This window comes from Aedes aegypti, chromosome 1 (assembly GCF_002204515.2).
Source record: "Aedes aegypti strain LVP_AGWG chromosome 1, AaegL5.0 Primary Assembly, whole genome shotgun sequence".
In the NCBI taxonomy this organism is placed as follows: Eukaryota; Metazoa; Arthropoda; class Insecta; order Diptera; family Culicidae; genus Aedes; species Aedes aegypti.
Genome location: NC_035107.1, coordinates 176,484,898 through 176,504,947, shown reverse-complemented (window position 1 = coordinate 176,504,947; position 20,050 = coordinate 176,484,898). Strand labels below are relative to the sequence as shown.

The window sequence follows — 20,050 nt, the reverse complement described above, 5'->3', positions numbered from 1 at the left end:
TAACACAAAATGATATATTTTTGTTTCAATATTTTCTGTGGATCGCGGTACTTAACAAAATTATATCATAATAAGATATGCATATCATATTCTGATAAAATTTTATTATAATTTTGTTATTTATCTCTAGTCGGGTACTGAAGAAAATCCTAGAATGCCACCTAAGAACTGTTCATTTTATAAAGTGAACACTTTGTTTTTGCTATATCTTTATATCAGCTAGCTAAACAGTTTGCGAAAAGGCCCATGTTTTGATAAATCTTGGGTATTTCTTCACCTGATATGGCTCATATTTGCTTTAGAACACATAGCACACTTGGTGGCATCGTATAGAGAAAAGATATAGCTTTCATTGAATTTGAATTTGAATTTGAATTTGAATTTGAATTTGAATTTGAATTTGGCCGCTATCTCGAATTTTATTAGAAAAATCATTTTTTCACCATTAGCGCACCGCTCGTTTTAAATTCTGAGATCACCATCAGAAAGCTGAGAAAAAAATACGTTAGATAGGCTACAAAATCTAGGTGAGCAAAGGTATTTACCCTATAAAATGAACTATTTTCTTAAGCATGTTCTACGATTTTGACGTGTATGGCGAGTGCAAACAATGCTAACATTATTTTTTGTGCAACAAAGATACAAGTTTTCAATCGTTGGTGTATTATTCGAGTCATATGAAGAATAGGAGTATTATTTTAAGTGAAAAAAGTGAAATCGTACGAGGGGTCCACCAATTTGAGAAAACCGAAAGGACCACCCTTAAGTTTTATTGAAAACTAGCGATCAGTGACATAAAATTTGAATTCTAACGATGGGTGTCGATGGCTGCCTGGTTTCAGCGAGAATTGCGCACTGAAAATGTTATCAGTAGATTCCTATTATGGTTTTTAGTGAGTATTAGACTTAGGCTTCATTTTTGCCATCAGTTTGTTAATATTTTGAGCAACCGGGAAAAATCCGGGAATTAGAAAATTAGTTTTGAATGGACACCCTGTAAACGTTGTTCCTCATTCATGCGAAATTTAATTATTTTGCAAGCTTTTTATTATCACAACATTGTACAATACTTGTAAAACAATGTACAGAAAACTGATTGCGATTTCATTGATAAATTAAAAGATATAGCATCACAAAGTGTCCACTTTATAAAATGAACAGTCCTTATCCGTTCTGAATGTTCAAATTGACAATAAATGTGATTTTCTATGTCACAGTATAGGGATCAACATAGAAATTAGGTTCGTTCTATGAAATCGCATACTAAAATTTCAGGTCTCCTATGTCTGAACAAGTCAAATGGTCAAGTGATTATTGTAGTTCAATTGAGATCGCAAGACTTAATATATACTATATTCATATGGTAGTTATATATATTATGAACTGGATCCTATTTATTTTGATGGTGCATGACGAGATCATTCGCAAAAATCTCGCAAATTTAGTTGTTTCAGTCGTTTAGTTTGCTTCTCAATTTGAGAGCTTTAACAAGTTCATTTTATTGTTAACCCGTATCCGACCGGGCTAAGAAAAATAAATCAAAAAATTCTCGTGAAGCTATTTTCTATCCGATTTGCAAACTTCTTTCACTATATGAAATCCAAACTCTTCTATTTTCCTATGCTGGAGAAAGTGGTCCAAAATTTTGCCTGTGGCCGGAGTTATTCCGGTGTCCTCCTGGGTCAAGTCGGGTGAAAAAATGATCAACTTCCTTTCCTGAACAGTTTTATAATACTAAACTGTCATTTAACTACTTAAGTTTTGTAGGAACAGTCAATCGTGCAACATGAAAGATATTCAAGTGATTTAAGGAGTCACTTTCATGGAAGTTTCCTTGAAAAACTGAAATATGCCTTCCGGAAGATCCGGAACATCCGTAAAAGTGGTCAAATCGTTAAAAATGACTTGGAAAGCCGCGGTTTTTTCCAATCTCACTAGTTTTCAACATACATTGACATAAACGATGCTTTGAGTGCATAAGACCCTGTATGGCCATTGAGGGGCTCACCGGAAGATCCGGAACATCCGGTAAAGTGGTCAAATCGTTAAAAATGACTTGGAAAGCCGCGGTTTTTTACAATCTCACTAGTTTTCAGCATACATGGACATAAACGATGCTTTGAGTGCATAAGTCCCTGTATGGCCATTGAGCGGCTCACCGGAAGATCCGGAACATCCGGTAAAGTGGTCAAATCGTTAAAAATGACTTGGAAAGCCGCGATTTTTTTTTTCAATCTCACTAGTTTTCAGCATACATGGACATAAACGATGCTTTGAGTGCATAAGTCCCTGTATGGCCATTGAGGGGCTCCCCGGAAGATCCGGAACATCCGTAAAAGTGGTCAAATCGTTAAAAATGACTAAGAAATCCCGGTTTTTTTTCAATCTCACTAGTTTTCAGCATACCTGGACATAAACGATGCTTTGAGTTTATTTTTCTATCTTTATTAACGAGATTTTTAGCCCTGGGCTAGTTCATCTCGGGACCAACGGCTTTACTTCCCTTCCGAAGGAAGACGTCACTGAAATTTTTAGTGACTATCTCGGGGATGGGATACGATCCCAGGTCCTCGGCGTGAGAGGCGTGTGTTCTAACCACTACACCAGATCCGTCCCCTTGATGCTTTGAATGCATAAGACCCTGTATGGCCATTGGGGGCTCACCGGAAGATCCGGAACATCCGTAAAAGTGGTCAAATCGTTAAAAATGACTTAGAAAGCCGCGGTTTTTTTCAATCTCACTAGTTTTCAGCATACATGGACATAAACGATGCTTTGAGTGCATAAGACCCTGTATGGCCATTGGGGGGCTCCCCGGAAGATCCGGAACATCCATAAAAGTGGTCAAATCGTTAAAAATGACTAAGAAAGCCGCGGTTTTTTTTCAATCTCACTAGTTTTCAACATACATGGACATAAACGATGCTTTGAGTGCATAAGACCCTGTATGGCCATTGGGAGGCTCACCGGAAGATCCGGAACATCCGTAAAAGTGGTCAAATCGTTAAAAATGACTTGAAAAGCCGCGGTTTTTTTTTCAATCTCACTAGTTTTCAGCATACATGGACATAAACGATGCTTTGAGTGCATAAGACCCTGTGTGGCCATTGGGAGGCTCACCGGAAGATCCGCAACATCCGTAAAAGTGGTCAAATCGTTAAAAATGACTTGGAAAGCCGCGGTTTTTTTTTTCAATCTCTATAGTTTTCAACATACATGGAAACCCCCCAAGTGGCCATAGCTGATCATAAAACGTTCTATTTATTAGTTTCGTCCTTGAATGTAGAAAACTAGTGTAATAAAAAACAAGGAGAATTTCCGAGACATCTTCTATAATAAGGCCAGTTTTACGGATGTTCCGGATCGTTCGGGGCACCAATCAGTAGCCAACTAGAGAAACATGGTGGCCTAAATACTGAAAACAATAAATCTTCAAAAACTTGTTGTGTTGTAGGGTAAGTCACGTTAATTGTCCACTTTTCCGGATATTCCGGATCTTCCGATGAGCCCCCCAATGGCCATACTGGGTTTTTGCACTCTTATGCACTCAAAGCATTGGTTATGTCCATGTATGTTGAAAACTAGTGAAACTGAAAAAAAACCGCGGCTTTCCAAGTCATTTTTAACGATTTTATCACATTTACGGATGTTCCGGATCTTCCGGTGAGCCCCCAATGGCCATACAGGGTCTTATCCACTCAAAGCGTCGTTTATGTCCATGTATGTTGAAAACTAGCGACATTGAAAAAAACCGCGGCTTTCTAAGTCTTTTTTCAACGATTTGACCACTTTACCGGATGTTCCGGATCTTCCGGTGAGCCCCTCAATGGCCATACAGGATCTTATGCACTCAAAGCATCGATTATGTCCATGTATGCTGAAAACTAGTGAGATTGGAAAAAACCGCGGCTTTCCAAGTCATTTTTAACGATTTGACCACTTTACCGGATGTTCCGGATCTTCCGGTGAGCCCCTCAATGGCCATACAGGGTCTTATGCACTCAAAGCGTCGTTTATGTCCATGTATGTTAAAAACTAGTGAGATTGAAAAAAAAAAACCGCGGCTTTCCAAGTCATTTTTAACGATTTGACCACTTTACCGGATGTTTCGGATCTTCCGGTGAGCCCCTCAATGGCCATACAGGGTCTTATGCACTCAAAGCATCGTTTATGTCCATTTATGCTGAAAACTAGTGAGATTGGAAAAAACCGCGGCTTTCCAAGTCATTTTTAACGATTTGACCACTTTACCGGATGTTCCGGATCTTCCGGTGAGCCCCCAATGGCCATACAGGGTCTTATGCACTCAAAGCGTCGTTTATGTCCATGTATGTTGAAAACTAGTGAGATTGAAAAAAACCGCGGCTTTCCAGGTCATTTTTAACGATTTGACCACTTTTACGGATGTTCCGGATCTTCCGGAAGGCATATTTCAGTTTTTCAAGGAAACTTCCATGAAAGTGACTCCTTAAATCACTTGAATATCTTTCATGTTGCATGATTGACTGTTCCTACAAAACTTAAGTAGTTAAATGACAGTTTAGTATTATAAAACTGTTCAGGAAAGGAAGTTGATCATTTTTTCACCCGACTTGACCCAGGAGGACACCGAAATAACTCCGGCCACAGGCAAAATTTTGGACCACTTTCTCCAGCATAGGAAAATAGAAGAGTTTGGATTTCATATAGTGAAAGAAGTTTGCAAATCGGATAGAAAATAGCTTCACGAGAATTTTTTTTCTTAGCCCGGTCGGATACGGGTTAATATGAGCAAATTCTTCGTTTTCATGATCATATAATTGCAGGGGTCCGCAAGATGTTCGTAGACTCTAAAAGGAGTCCGCAACATCAAAATGGTTGGGAACCACTTCTCTCAAGGGGCCCAGATAGCCGTAGCGGTAAACGCGCAGGTGTTCAGCATGACCATGCTGAGGGTCGTGGGTTCGAATCCCACTGGTCGAGGATCTTTTCGTAAAGGAAATTTTCTCGATTCCCAGTGCATAGAGTATCATCGTACCTGCCACACGATATACACATGCAAAAATGGTCAATCGGCAAAGAAAGCTCTCAGTTAATAACTGTGGAAGTGCTCATAAGGTATACTAATCTGAGAAGCAGGCTTTGTCCCAGTTGGGACGTAACGCCAGAAAGAAGAAGAACCACTGCTCTAAACTTATTGTGTGCATTGAGTGCATGTAGCCTAACGATATCCCAAGACAACAATATAGAATCCGTTGAAACACATATATGTTTCCGCTGCGAATTGAAAATAAAAGTTACCGTATTCCAAGACCGACAAGATGGGATCTTCCGGATGGGCTCTCCACCAAGATTCGATTATAGTTTGCTTGAACAAATTCGCACAATCCCAAAAAAATACTTTAAAGACTTTTATTAGCATTTTGTCATAGATCTACGAAGAACCAAACATGGAATTAATACAAAGACAGCGCTCAGAATCTTCTAAATCATCTAACAAATTACCTAAACTTATCTAAAAGTGTATAGAGTCAGTGGTCTGCCTACCCAAGTAGCAAAGTTAATTTTATGCTATTCTTGAAGTATTCTCTTACACCAATTCTATAAAACTAGAAATAAAACCAGTAATTCTACAAACCTACGCTAACCCAGTGATAAACCTCTCATAAGTCTAAAGTGGCCCACACTAGAGACGGTGTTGGAGAGCAACTGTCAAGTATCTCTTAAAACTTGTAATCATCACTTATGACAATCCTCAACACATCAATAAACCTTCCACAAGTAGTTCTCAAGACAAGTTAAACTCACAATATGTTTATCATGTTGGTTTGGCTAACGAATTTATAAATACTTCTTAATAAAATTATCAATCAATAATAAAACACAATCCAAAATAAAACATTTGTGATGATAACTTTCCGCTTTTTTTCGATACCTACCTGTGTTTCGGTTGTCACGCTTATTACATCGTGAATATCATGCATGAAACACCCGAAACGCACTATGCGCCTCGACAATATTGCATTTTCAGAAAAACAATTTCATCAATTTGGTGCCCGAAAATGTTGAACAATCCAGCATACATGGATTCTCCCATCATGGCTCCCTTGCCAAAGCATCGATAATTACAATCATGGCGGTAGTTTTACTCAACGTCATCATAGAACCATGATAAATTTTGCTGAACTCGGGCAGGCGTAACAAATATCACTTGGGAGTTCTTAGGCTTAAGGCGATCATGATGAAGACAAACTAATCTTCTTGAAGAACGTGATAAGATTCGTTCGTTTTATTCAAGAGAAGCACATTTTGACGTTTGTTTATTTACACTTCTCGTTTTTGGAGAAAAACGTTCATGCTAGATTTTGTTACGGCATGAAATTTAAAGCTACAAAACGACTAAAGGTAAGTATTACCAGCTGTGGATAACTTCTTAATAAGGCCCAGATGTTGAGCAGGGAAAGCAAACATTTAACAACATCCAGAAGTCCACCTTGCAAGGAGGTGTCCAGTGGTCCAGTTCCGCTCCTATATCATGGCCAAGGGGAGGAACACCACTGGAACTGGTTATTTGCGTTATTAGTAAGTTGTGCGCCGTGAGTTCAACAACGACTTCCGTGAAGAACAGATCGAAAATCCACGCAAGGATTCATAACAATCAATAATGTACATATTAGTGCGTTGATTGATGGGGGAGAAATTTATGATGTTCTCGGCTAAGAGTTCTTACTCTCGCTCGAGCGCGTTCTTACAGATAAGTACGAGAGTTTCATAAAACTTTTGCCAAGGTCACTTGTTCTTATTGAAAATGAAGTTTTATGTGATGCATCCGAAGTGTTCTTGACGAAGTATTTAAAACCGAAAACGGTTCAAGATCATTTCTACTGGGTGAAAATCACTATAAAACCTAGAATAATATGCAAATCAACGATAAAACTATCATAAAAATAAATAAAGCCAGTTAGAATCTAAATTGTTACTTGGGTATGAACAGCTAAAGTTGTTGTCCAAAGCCTACCAAAAAATTCTCATACAACGCATCAAGCATTCTATTACAATTTTATTGGAGAATATCAAGAACGAAATTTGTTAAAATTGTTTGGATGCATATCTTCCCGGTAATTGAACTAAATTTTAAAATATTTTACCCGGAATTCATTCGCGAAGTTGACAGAAAATCAAATGTTAACTATGATGCGCCGGTTTCAATTCAAATGCGCGATGGAACTTGTGCGTCCCCTATCACAATTTTCCAGCTCTGTTAGTTTATTCCTTGTGTAATTGTGATTACACGATTGTGATTCTCTAAATTTGCATTTTCTAAAGCCGTATTTTAGAAAATTGTCAAATTTATTAACCTGCAATCATTCATTCCTTTCCCTATACAACCTGCGATCCTACCATACTGATGGAAGACAATCCGTACTCACCAAAGCTGAGCTTGATAGTTGCACATTGCTTGTAGGCTTTTCAGATTGAGAAAGGTTCAGGTTGCACTACTATATCGGGCCGTCTCCTTGGTTGGTTTTCAAGTTTATTGAGAAATTGCATTCGGTGACGTAACAATCTCGGTACTTTGTACATAGTAAAGAACTGCGTCTATTCGTTTCGTTGCATTTAGCAGTTGCGGTTGTCGTTATTGGCGGCGAATAAGCACAAGAGCAGTGGGCCTGTCATTACCGGTTTATAATATGGTGAGCACTGAAAGTTGATTTTTCTTCCAGAACCCTCTATTCTGGTCTATCGTTGCGCCATGGTTTAGCTGCTGCATTTCTCAATTTTTCATTGAGCATTTGTGAGAATTTTGCAACGAAGTTTTATACTACATTGATATCTTTTTATAAACACTTTAGATAAAATCAAGCATTAAAGCTGTAAATATATTATACGATCACATCACTTTGGACGTCATACTTTATGAATCACAATGCAATGTTTAAAAAGTCATATGTGATGTAAAAGATTTCCTAAGTGCTGTTTCCAGAGATTTTTGGGATATGACCTATATTGGAAAGTAGGGTTCGGGTTTTTTTACAACAATTAAAACACATGTCATTTAACATTGAATATACCATGTCCGTGTTATGCAATTATGCTTATAACTAATGGTAGACACAACGACCAACTTCCCGCCTCGATTTTACTCGCGCTACATAGATCTTTAATCTGTTTGAGACTGCCACGCTGCATTGCATTGAAAGCAAAAGTGAGCATCATGCACTAGTTAGATGACTGGCAGGTAATTGAAAGTTGCTCCAGCGTAGACTGCACTTCCTGATGCATAAATGAAGCTGGATCTATGGCTGATTTTAACGGTTGTTTTTTAGATTGGTTTGTCTGAAATCGTTTACAATGTTCAGTCAGTGACAGTCATCGGTGAATTTATATAGAAATTATTAACATACCTGTACTAAAGGTGATCAATAGAGTGATGCAAATTTCGAAATTTTTGCTCCCCTATGCTTAAACGATTTAAATTATGGTAAAAAGCATCCTCCCAAAATTTGAAATGATTTCGAAGAAATTTTACTGTGCACACGCCATTTGAAGTTTATATGGAGATTACTATGGAAAACGCCAACCTTTTGTGACCAGCCCTCTATCTCTTCGTCATAATATTTTATGGAAAAGTGAACACACTCTTCTCATGCAAAATTCTTTCAGCTACAACTTTGCCGAAGACCACATTTTGATTCAACGTCAGGAAAAATTGTTATTCATCATCATAAAGTGGGTTTGCATTTTACATGTTTCACCAACTGTTCGGCAAAAAAGCAGTGTTGCTCTTAAAGTAATTGAATGATCATCTCAGCATAGTTTAGACTTTAAAATTATCCTTACGTCCCAACAAAATGTGGTCTTCGGCAAATTTGTAGCTGGGAAGATTTTACATGAGAAGAGTGTGTTCGCTTTTTCATATATTATTATGACGAGCAGATAGAGGACTGAACACAAAAGGTTTGGCTTTTCCATAGTAATTTCCATATAAACTTCAAATGGCGTGTGCACAACCAAATCTCTTCCAAATCACTTCATATTTTGGGAGAATGATTTTCATCATAATTGACATCGTTTAAGCATAGGGGAGCAAAAACTTCAAAATTTGCATCAGTCTAGTGGGATATCAAACCTAAATCTTATTTAGTTATTTCATGTTTTTATCGCTACTATTACCTAACTTTGCGCATTTGGCTAAAGAAGTAAACATCATATTGCAATATTTTCTTGGTTTGAATTTTTCATAAGGACTGTTCATTTTATAGAATGGACACCTTGTCTATGGTCATCTCATTGGCATTAACGTCCTCACTGGGACAGTCCATAGTTATTAACTGAGAGCTTTCTTTGCCAAAGTTGCCATTTTCGCATTGGTATATCGTGTGGCAGGTACGATGATACTCTATGCCCATGTAAGTCAAGGAAATTTCCATTACCAAAAAATCCTGGACCGACCGGAAATCGAACCCAGACGCCTTCAGCATGGCTTTGCTTTGTAGCCGCGGGCTCTAACCACTCGGCTAAGCATATCTGGTATATCTTTTTTATTTATTAATGAAATCGTAGTCGGTTTTCTCTGCATCGTTCAACTACTAATCTACGATGTTATAAAACTATAAGATCTAACAAAATACTTCTTGTTAAATAAGTAAATTGATTTTTAACTCATAAGAAAAGCTGTTTTTTAAAGTTTTACATTATTTTCCTTATTTTTATGAAAAAATTGTGTGTTAGTATTCAGTAGGTAGCGCTAGTAGAAGCATTTAACTTAGAATGCTAATGTCGCTACTGTTCGTGTGACCAACATCTAGTTTGCTGCGATGTGACAGTGTGTGTATCAGGTCTTAAAGTGTTAAATCATGTTTAACGGTAAAAACAAATCATCATCTATTGCGTGGAATTGAACAATCAATGGAAAATGACAAGCAAAGGTAATAATAAATTTATTAAGTTTTGTGACAATAGCGCTACAAGCTTTCTACTATTAATGTTTCTATTGTAGCGCTTTCAAACCACCATTAAGTCCGCCAATCTCTGACACTAGATCACTCCAGTCTAGGTTTATCCATTTATGGCGAAATTTGCTGAAATACCATCCTTTTACTCCTAACATAAAAGTAAAGTAAAAAACGTGTTCAAAAATAGGTTTAGATTTCCAAAGAAACTACAGGGCTGTTACAACAGCCACGAATTTCGCGATTCTCGCAGTGTGTGTATCGGGTCGTGAAGTGTTTTGCTAAGGATATGGAAAAGGAGGGATTATGTGTGGTTTTTTGTAAATTGCTCTGTGGAACAAGTTTGTTGTTAGTTAAAAATTTAGTTGATCTTATTCACCTTGCAATCAGTAATAAGAATATTTACAGAGAAACATAATACTTATCCTTTCTCGGCCAATACGCTGCCATGTCTTTCCTCTCGGATGATTTTGTCCTCGTTGTAATGGCGGGTTAGATATGAAAACAAGGATAAAGAGTAAAGAAATGTTAGTGATTCTTACATGCTTCATTGCTGTATCGACCAAAAATCATACAAAATTCGCTCTTTGGATTCCCTTGATAACAATCCCCATGCAGCTTCCGAGAAACTCCATGGCAATGATCACTGTACGCCATGTGCGGCATTCAGGACATCTCAACACTACTGATGACGTACAACAAAAAATAAATCCAAAAGAGCATAAACCTTAATGTTTCAATATAGGACAATCCAGCTTTATTGCATGTGAGAAGTTTTTAGTAATATTCTCACAATGGCCATTCAGAATGGTTCGACGGATGTAGATAAAAGATCATTATGATTAAATTAACGCGACGACATGTTAGTAAGCTCAAAACGATTATTGTAGTTGCAACTTTTAATTTAACCCTCTAATACCCAAATTTTTATTTTCGATTTAAGTATTATTTTTCGTTATCTAAAATCGTTCTAAACACGTTTTGGGCATTTATTTATTTTTATTCGCAATTTTTTAAATTTTGGTTTATGATTTTTATAATTTTTATTTTTGAACATCCCTAGCTTTTTTCATTTTTTCTTGAAGCCTTTTTTAGTTGTTGATTTTTGGCAATAATAAAAATTTAAATTGTTACGGTATTTTGAAAAATATTAAACTTTTATTTTTTTTTTTTTCGGAGCGTATTTTATTTTCCGTGTAATTAACGGAAAAAACAGGTTTGAAATGATTTTAATACCACCAGGCTCTTCGTTTGTGATAGGTTAATCGTAGAAAAATATAAAAGGTACGATTTTTTATATTACACGTTAAATGAAGCCCAGGCATATATAAGAATGCAATTTTTCAAACAATTTCTAAAAATACAAAAAAGTTTCAAAAGTCATAAAAAACTTTTCTTATATGCGTGCTATGAGTCAAGGTATAAGCCAAAAATAAAATCATTTTGATTTCCGAGCTACGAAAAAATACACAAAATTCCAAAGTGTACCCCGTCTAAAGGCGGGGTTGGGTATTAGAGGGTTAAATAGTTAAGCTAAGGGTCGGTTATTGTATATAACTTTATAGATAAGCAGAAGTATAGCACGAACGCGAAGTAATGACCTTCCATCCCATCTTCAAGTGCTCCCCACAAGCACAACACTTCATTCTGGCACTTTAGAACGTCCATGTTGTAACTTGTTCACACAAGAAATCTGCCTCGACCGAGTTGGCAGAACGCGCCCGTACCCCTTTCTGAACCAAAGGACAGGGTAGTTCATCATAATTAAAAATTATTATTAAATTATTCAAAAATGTAAACTCTCGTCTTCTCACTGATTTCATTTGTTTCAATGTATAAATAAGGTCCTGTAGAGGTTTCATCGAAATAAGTGTATCAGATAGTCAGATCAGGACCTAGTAAGTCGGGCTTCTTGTGTCAAACGTCGAACGAGTTTTACGTGTATAATGTATATTGGCCTATTACTGTCGGATTAATGAAATATTACCGTAATCCGGGGTCAAATTGATCAATAACTAAGAATTTTGACGTAATTTTTTGAATTAGAGCACCTAAATTCAGTAGATTAGGAAATTTTTGATTCCTCAATTATATGGTGATCAATCAATTTCAATTTTGATTATTCAAGCTAGTTTCAGCAAAACCAGTACTTCGTTGATCTTTATCAGTGTATGCAACTGGTTTTTTAGTTGCATACACTGATGAAGATCAACGAAGTACTGGTTTTGCTGAAATTAAATTGAAAATATCTTAATTTCCGAGGATAATTTAATAGACAGCTGTGAAATAGTGATCAATTAAAAACATTAAGTGCTGCATATCATGTTTGTAACTCTCTCTCACTGAGTCAGGCTAAGGCCTGGGTGGAATCTGCTGTACGTAGGAGACGTCTCCACTCGACTCGGTCCATGGCTGCTTGTCGCCAGCTACGCATTCTGCGAAGGGTCCGCAGATCGTCCTCAATTTGATCGACCCATCTTGCCCGCTGCGCACCACGTCGTCTTTTGCCGGTCGGATTTTTTTCGAGAACCATTTTCACCGGATTGGTATCCGGTATTCTGGTGCCATGCCCGGTCCACCGCAACCTTCCAATTTTTGCGAGGTGGACGATGGTTGGTTCTCCCAGCAGCTGATGCAATTCATGGTTCATCCGTCTTCTCCACGTTTCGTCTTCCATCTGCACTCCGCCGTAGATGGTCCGCAACACCTTCCGATCGAAAACACCGAGGGCGCATCGATCCTGTGCACGTAGGGTCGATGTTTCATGCCCATAGAGGAGTATCGGTCTAATCAGCGCCTTGTAGATGGTTAACTTTGATGATTTGTGGGCTTCGTGGCCGTGCGGTTAGTGTTACCAGCAGTGAATCAATTATCACCCAACACGAAGCAACAAAGACATTGTCATCTCCTATTCTTGTTGCAACAACTTCGTTCCGCAACATCAGTTTATCATCACTTGAACAGAATATGAAAATGATCAATCACCACGTGTGCAGCGATTTTCTGGGCTTCGCATTGCAATTTTCTAGAACTTTCTCCGTGTTGGTAAACATTGACACATAATCGAACAGCATCCATAAAACAAATTTGGTTTTGTGTTTAAAATGTCTGATTAATCGCGAGTTGAAAAGGGTACAACAATGTTGCGCTCTGTGATTGTCATGACAATTTTGCATTTGATCGTATCCTTATCCGCAACAGTTGGGACAAACTGTTGTGAGCAAGCTTGCTTTGTTGTTTGGTTTTTGTCTGTTTTGATGACAATTTGATTCACTGGTTACCAGCATTTAGCCGCATCGAGTCAAGGAGTGTGGGTTTGATACCCGCTTCAGTTTGGAAAACTTTTGGTGAGGAACGAATTTCGACTGTGCTACTGGTCGTTGCATGGTGGATTCTAATTAGGGTAAACAGGTATAATACGCCCCCCCCCTAAGAAAAAAATGCCCTATCGCAGTAGAAAATGCATTACTTCTATCCTTTTCTACGTCAAGGTGATATTTTGTTAGTTGGTCATGCTCTGCACGCAACCTTCTCTTGCTAGGTAACTTCTAAAAAGAGTACAAGACGTTTTTTTGTAAACGATCTAAATTTTGACGTTTCAAAACAAACCGGGAAATATGCCCCTCCCATAGAAAAACGTTCCACAGCGTTATAGAAATAATCGAAGAGAAATTCCACCACTTGCTAAGCTTAGGGTCCATTAGCAGTCTTCTCCCGGTAAAAGTTTTTGTAATAAGTACAATAATAAAGGAAGGGCTTCAATTACAACGAGGCTTGCTTATCGGATGCAACATTTTGCGCCAAATAGCTGATTTTTTATATTTTTGAAATTTCTATTGGTTTTTCATACTTCTCAAAGATCTAATATGTGCAACATCATTTTTTCGTGGAGATTTACGTGTTAATCAAACCTCAATCCCTTGAAAATGAAGTGGGGCGTATTACCCAGTTGGGGCGCATTAGTCCAATTTACCCTACTCGGCTAAGGAAGGCCTTTCTCGAGTTTATCACGGATAAAAAATGTGTGATATGGTGAAGCGTTATATACACCGGTCTCGGAATCGACTCCAAAACATCCCGGAAGTACCTACTTGTAAATGATTCTATGTTACACACAATTACTCAATATTCATTATATTATACTTCCGTTGTAAAATCTTGAAGATTGATGTGTAGCATGATATAATTTATGCTGATCAAATTTTGGTCTCAATGAATCGGTTCCAGGGAATCCGGAACCGGTCAGAATTATTCCAAATGAGGTGAAAGAGTCGGAATGTACTAATGGTTTATGATCTAGTTACAAACACTGTACTTTTGTTTGATCCGTGCAGTGACTGGACTGGACCACTGGACCTGCCATCCTTCAAATGAATCTCCACGACCTTGTCTGAGTTTGCTTTGAAAATGATGCAGTTTGAGTTTGACACCCAAATTTCAACAGTCTAGAAGAAAAATCAAATCTTATCTTCCGCCTATCTTCCGCCGATTCTAAGGAAAAAAATAACCGAAAAAATACCCAAGGCCAAAGCTGTGTCTAATTTAGTTCTAACATGACGTCCGTAGTTAAAACTATAAAAACAAGTTGAGTTGGAGTCAGATTTATACCAAGGGGTCATTCACAAATTTCATAACGCTAAAAATTACCATTTTCAACACCCTCCCACCCCCTCGTAACGCTTTTTGTATGAAAATTTTGCATTTTTTCTGAGCCGTAACCAGTGTTGATAGACTCGCACTCAAATGTCAATCAATACGCTCTCCCGAGAGAGCAAAATCATTAGAGATCTCTTTCGTAAATCTCACGCTTGAGATTTTGATGCGAAATCAACTCAATCAACTCAAACCGTAAAAAATGATTCAGTCGCAAAACCCGGCCAAAACTCGTGAAACCCGAATATTGTTGTTTACGTTAGAAAGGATTACGATAATTTTACAAGACTAACAAGAAATTATTGCCGTGTGTGAGGTAACTGTGGAAATATGAGACAATGAGTCAAAAAGGGGAGCCAACTCATCCATGATTTTTTGACTGGTGAGTTGCGTGATTGACAACTCACGCATGAAAAATCTCAAGCGTGAGTTGTGAGAAATTGAGTTTTTCACAACACTGGCCGTAACATCACAAGGACACCTACGCACTCCCTTCAGCGTTATGAAAGTTTTGAATGAGTCTCAATAAGTTGGGTAAAAGATGCTTGAAAAGGAAGTTGGAGTCATTTTTACCGGACTTGACATAGTAATCCACCTCAATAAATACGAACCAGTGGGCATTTCGAAAAATTCCAATGATAATCAAAAAACTAGACGGCCAAAAGATTCCATTCAAACTTTAATGAAAGCAATCCGTCAAGAATTTGTAGCAATTTGAACTTTTTTTTCTGGGCGGATACGGGTTTAGATTGATTTGCAGATCGATACATGATCACAATGTCGTGGTTGCTTCAAAACTCAACAGATAACTATCCGTTATAGTTAATTAATTTTGTGTTCATAGTTACTTACTAAATCCTCTCATTTTCTTTTCCAGATCCCTGCATCTATATCATGCGTTATGCCAACAAGTTGGAATTCGCCGAAAAAACTCATGAAGTATCAATGACAGCGCAGCGTTTGGTCCAACGGATGAAAAAGGACTCCATCCATTCTGGTCGACGTCCTTCGGGACTTTGTGGTGCGGCCTTGTTGCTAGCTGCCCGTATGCACGAATTCAGCCGTACACCGAACGACATTGTTCGGATTGTGAAAATCCATGAGTCAACACTTCGCAAGCGGTTGGTCGAATTTGGTGAAACTCCAAGTAGTGCACTGACGTTAGATGAGTTCATGTCTGTCGATTTGGAAGCTGAACAGGATCCACCGGCATTCAAGGCAGCTAGAAAAAAAGATAAGGAACGTTTGCAGAAATTAGAAGAGTCCAGCACGGAGTTCAATCAATTACAAGCGGAAATCGATGCAGCGTTAGAGAAAGATTTGCATAAAAGTAGAGGTAGAAAGCGTAAATTCAAAGGTGAAGATATCTCAGTGGATGAGGTGGGTGAAACGGATCAATTTATCCAAGAGTCTACCTTAGAGGTTATCACGGAATGTTTGGAAGAAAACCCTGATGAAACCAACGTTGACTCCAAGATTAATGGTCGACGTAAGATTGTTCCGGAGGGTATAAAACCAGATTTACTGGCAATGTGCTCTAATAATACCGATCGAAAAGAAAAAATCGAAACCAGAGAAGACGATGGAGAACTCTATTTAGATGACCTGGATGATGACGAAATAAATGGCTACATAATGACAGAAGAAGAAGCTCGTTATAAAGATATGATGTGGAATCGACTACATGCAGAGCATCTGAAAGAGATGAAAGAAAAGGAAGAACGTTTAGCAAAAGAGCGCGAAGAAGGAAAACCTGAGAAGAAAAAGCGGAAAAGCGCACGGAAGAAGAATATCGGACCATCGAATTCAGCTGGCGAGGCGATCGAAAAAATGTTACAAGAAAAGAAAATTTCCACTAAAATCAATTACGACATTTTGAAAACACTCACCGACAGTGCGAGTCCAGCAGAACCGGCACCGGAAGTCCCTATGAAGCACGAATCAAATGATATCGATATTCTATCACGCACCAGAATCAAGCCGGAAATAGCTCTGAGTCGCGCATCACGACCAACTGTAAATTTAGGTGGTTCTTCTCGCAGAAAACCCGCCGTTACGGCAACACTTCCTGTGGTTGAGAGCGAAGATGTGAAACCTGTCATCGTGGAAACGCCAGGCCTCAAGATAGAGCAAGGTATTTTCATGCATCCTAATTTTCATTCTTAATCACATAGACATTTCAAAATATCTGATTAACCAAAAAGCAGACAAGCTAGTAATCACTACACTGCATACAGGAAATTGTCATGTATGCTCAAACATATTTGTCATATAGTCCAAAATATAGTTGAAACACCTTTTTAGTTTATCTTTGGTCAATTATCTTCATATAAACTGTCCAAAAAGCTCGTTTAGCCCCTCTTAGACTTGACATATTGCGCTCAAACCAAAGACAAATTAAAGACCTCCTTGCAGTTGCCCAAAATTTTATGGCTCATAAGGTAATCTAGAATGCCGTGAAAAGTGTACTGCAATCTGTCAATCTTGGGTACCTTTTGTTCTACCGAGGGACCAAATGCCGTACTAGAAGTGGTACCCAATCTGAGCCCGAGTGGGACGGACCTGCTCAAACTTTCACAGTATTTTTCTAGGGATCCAATTGAACAAGTTTGGGGGATGTAACTTAATATTTTACAGCTTGTTTTTTATATAAGAATAGATACCGTAATCTGCTCTAATTCCGTGTGTTGCCTAAAACCGTGTATATGGGAATTATGTGGATTTTTAGCATATTATATTATTTATTTTGCTAAATGATCGTTACAAACGTTATCATATTAAGTAGTGTTTAGAAAGCCATAACAAATTTGAACTTAAATTTCACACACAAACAAACAAAAATAATGTTAGAATACAATCGTGTCAACACACGGTATTAGGACACGGTTGCTTCTGAGTTATAAATACCGTGTTTCAGCTATAATTCCAAAATGGCTGAATGAAATATATACTTTATTTCCCGAATCAACCACACAAACCTTAAGACGTTGTGTGATACAAAAGTTTTAATTATGGTGCGCTTCGTTCGTTCAAATGAGAGATGTTTCAAAATGTCACACCCCAGTCTGGGTCAGATGCACGATATTTGGAACAATGGTATGTTTAGCAAAATCAACTGTTACTATAGTTGAATTTTTTAAAACAGTACGAATCATATTTTTTATGTGAAATTTATAAAACGGCCTACTACATAAAACTTTAGAAACTTAAAAATACTCATGCGTTATTTTTTTTCTGATTGATTGTAGGGTGATGTGCTAGTATCCATCGTATTAAGCATTGATCAGTGAGAACTGCAATTTTCCCAGTATTGCAGTGAATGAAGCTGACACAAACCGATGCCAAACAATTCTTTCTCAAAACGGCTTTAGCATTGTACAATAACATTTTGATAAATCTTGATCAAGCAATCAAGTGCTCTCAGGAACAGTCGGTGTGTCATAAGCGCGGATGTTGACTAGAGGAATTTCAACGTTCTCAGCTTCCAACAGTGTTTGTGTAAGCTGATCTATCGCTCGGTCGATGTCAGCTACGCTATTTAAAGCAGCATAGGATGGGTCTAGCAGGTCCAACTTCGAATTAACTACACGTTGAAACTTTAACCAGTCAGCACGTTTGTAGCACCGTATTGAGTTCACGGATTCGGTTTGCTCGGTGTTGAGGTGAATATCGAATGTGACTGGCAGTTGGTCAGATGACAACTCGTTGTGAGCTATTGGTTTGGTCATGTTAACCATATTATTGGACACGACAAGATCTAGAGTTGATGATCTGCCTTGACCACTAGGGTGAAAAGTAAATGTGTCTGGATAGTGTATATGGAAGTTATACTGCGCTACCACGCTTTGAAGAATGTTTCCTGCTTTATTAGCCTTTATGCAATTCCTTTTCCTGTGTCTTGCATTCAAATCACCAACCACAAACAACGGCTCGTTACTCCTTATCATGTTCCTCAAGTCGATGCGGCATTGTTTCCAATCGACCGATGTTCTTGCTCCCGCAGAATAGGCCGCAATGAAGCGAACGTTGATACATTCCATAGATTTTGTGGTTATATTCTGCGCGATAAACTTGATATCTCGCCGAACGGCGATTAGTGCACCTCAACCTCGCTCTTTTTCGCTGGGGAGTCGATCAAATCGAATGCAGTTGTACCTTGGGTGGAAAAACGACGACGTAGAGCGTAGCCAGGTCTCGGTGACAATACCAACATCGATAGGGAACCGATCGAGGAAATCGAAGAACTCCACTTTCTTGTTTGCTACAGACCTGCTGTTCCAGTTGACCACTCGTTCTTCTTCTTCTTCTTCTTCTTCTTCTTTCTGGCGTTACGTTCCAACTGGGACAAAGCCTGCTTCTCAGATTAGTTTTCTTATGAGCACTTCCACAGTTATTAACTGAGAGCTTTCTATGCCAATTGACCATTTTTGCATGTGTATATCGTGTGGCAGGTACGAAGATACTCTATGCCCTGGGATGTCGAGAAAATTTCCAACCCGTAAAGATCCTCGACCGGTGGGATTCGAACCCACGACCCTCAGCTTGATCTTGCTGAATAGCTGCGCGTTTACTGCTACGGCTATCTGGACCCCGACCACTCGTAAGGTTTGTAAATTAGACATGATACACATACTTGACCATCAGCTCGGAAAGAGCCATAAATTGCTGTTCTTTGTTGCGACATCCTTTTAGACGAGCGAACAAGTGTCTAGCTAAGTACATGAACTCAGTGAGAGTGAAGAGATCGTTGGTGTCTGCTGTTGACGCTTCATTTTTGGAACTTGTTAGCACTTCCGAGTAGGAACGGGACCCGAGGGGTCGAGGATTTTGATGGAGCAATCTTGTTGGTACACCGGTCGACTCGCCATTCAACGATGGCCAGTTCGTAGACGTAGATACGAAAGCTTGCTTGCTGATTTTGCTCTGATGCTGATTTTTTTTCGTTGCTTCGCGGCGTTGAAGATACTTTTTTCTTACGACACAACCGAGATAGTTAGCGGTGTGGTTGCCACTGCAATTTGCGCAACGTATTTTCGACCGGGTGGCAGCTGGATCCACCTGGCTTGAATCTGCTTTTACAAGAAGCGAGCATGAGGCAGAGAGATGTTTTCCCACATTTGACACAGAGTGGAGAGGCATGACAGTTTTGCATTCCGCGTCCGAAACGTTGACATCGGAAACATTGCACTGCATCGGAAGTTTTCCGGGTGAAGTATCTCCACTTGATAACGCTACTAAAGAGTGTTTTCACGCTTTGTAGCTCTGACAGCCTGACCTTGCCTTTCTCGAAGTACCGTGCCAGTACCTTATTATAGACAGCGTCATATTCTGAACGGTCCGTTCCTCATGTTGAACATTCATTGTTTTTACATCCAAAATAGTAAACTGTCAGTTCGAAACATGATTCATTGTAACATTTCAAAACTAAAATATGTACATGGTTAAGTTGTTTTTTTTTCAACAAA

General features: G+C 38.6%; 1 protein-coding gene across 1 annotated transcript in view; it reads left to right on the top strand.

Annotated features, from left to right (window-relative positions):
* The window catches only part of LOC5574582 (transcription factor IIIB 90 kDa subunit), a 96,914-nt gene that overhangs the window by 73,605 nt on the left and 3,259 nt on the right, over positions 1–20,050 (top strand). The window contains exon 3 of the mRNA XM_001655156.2: positions 15,463–16,719. Coding sequence (XP_001655206.2) covers positions 15,463–16,719 — 1,257 coding nt within the window. The remainder of the gene's footprint in view (positions 1–15,462; positions 16,720–20,050) is intronic.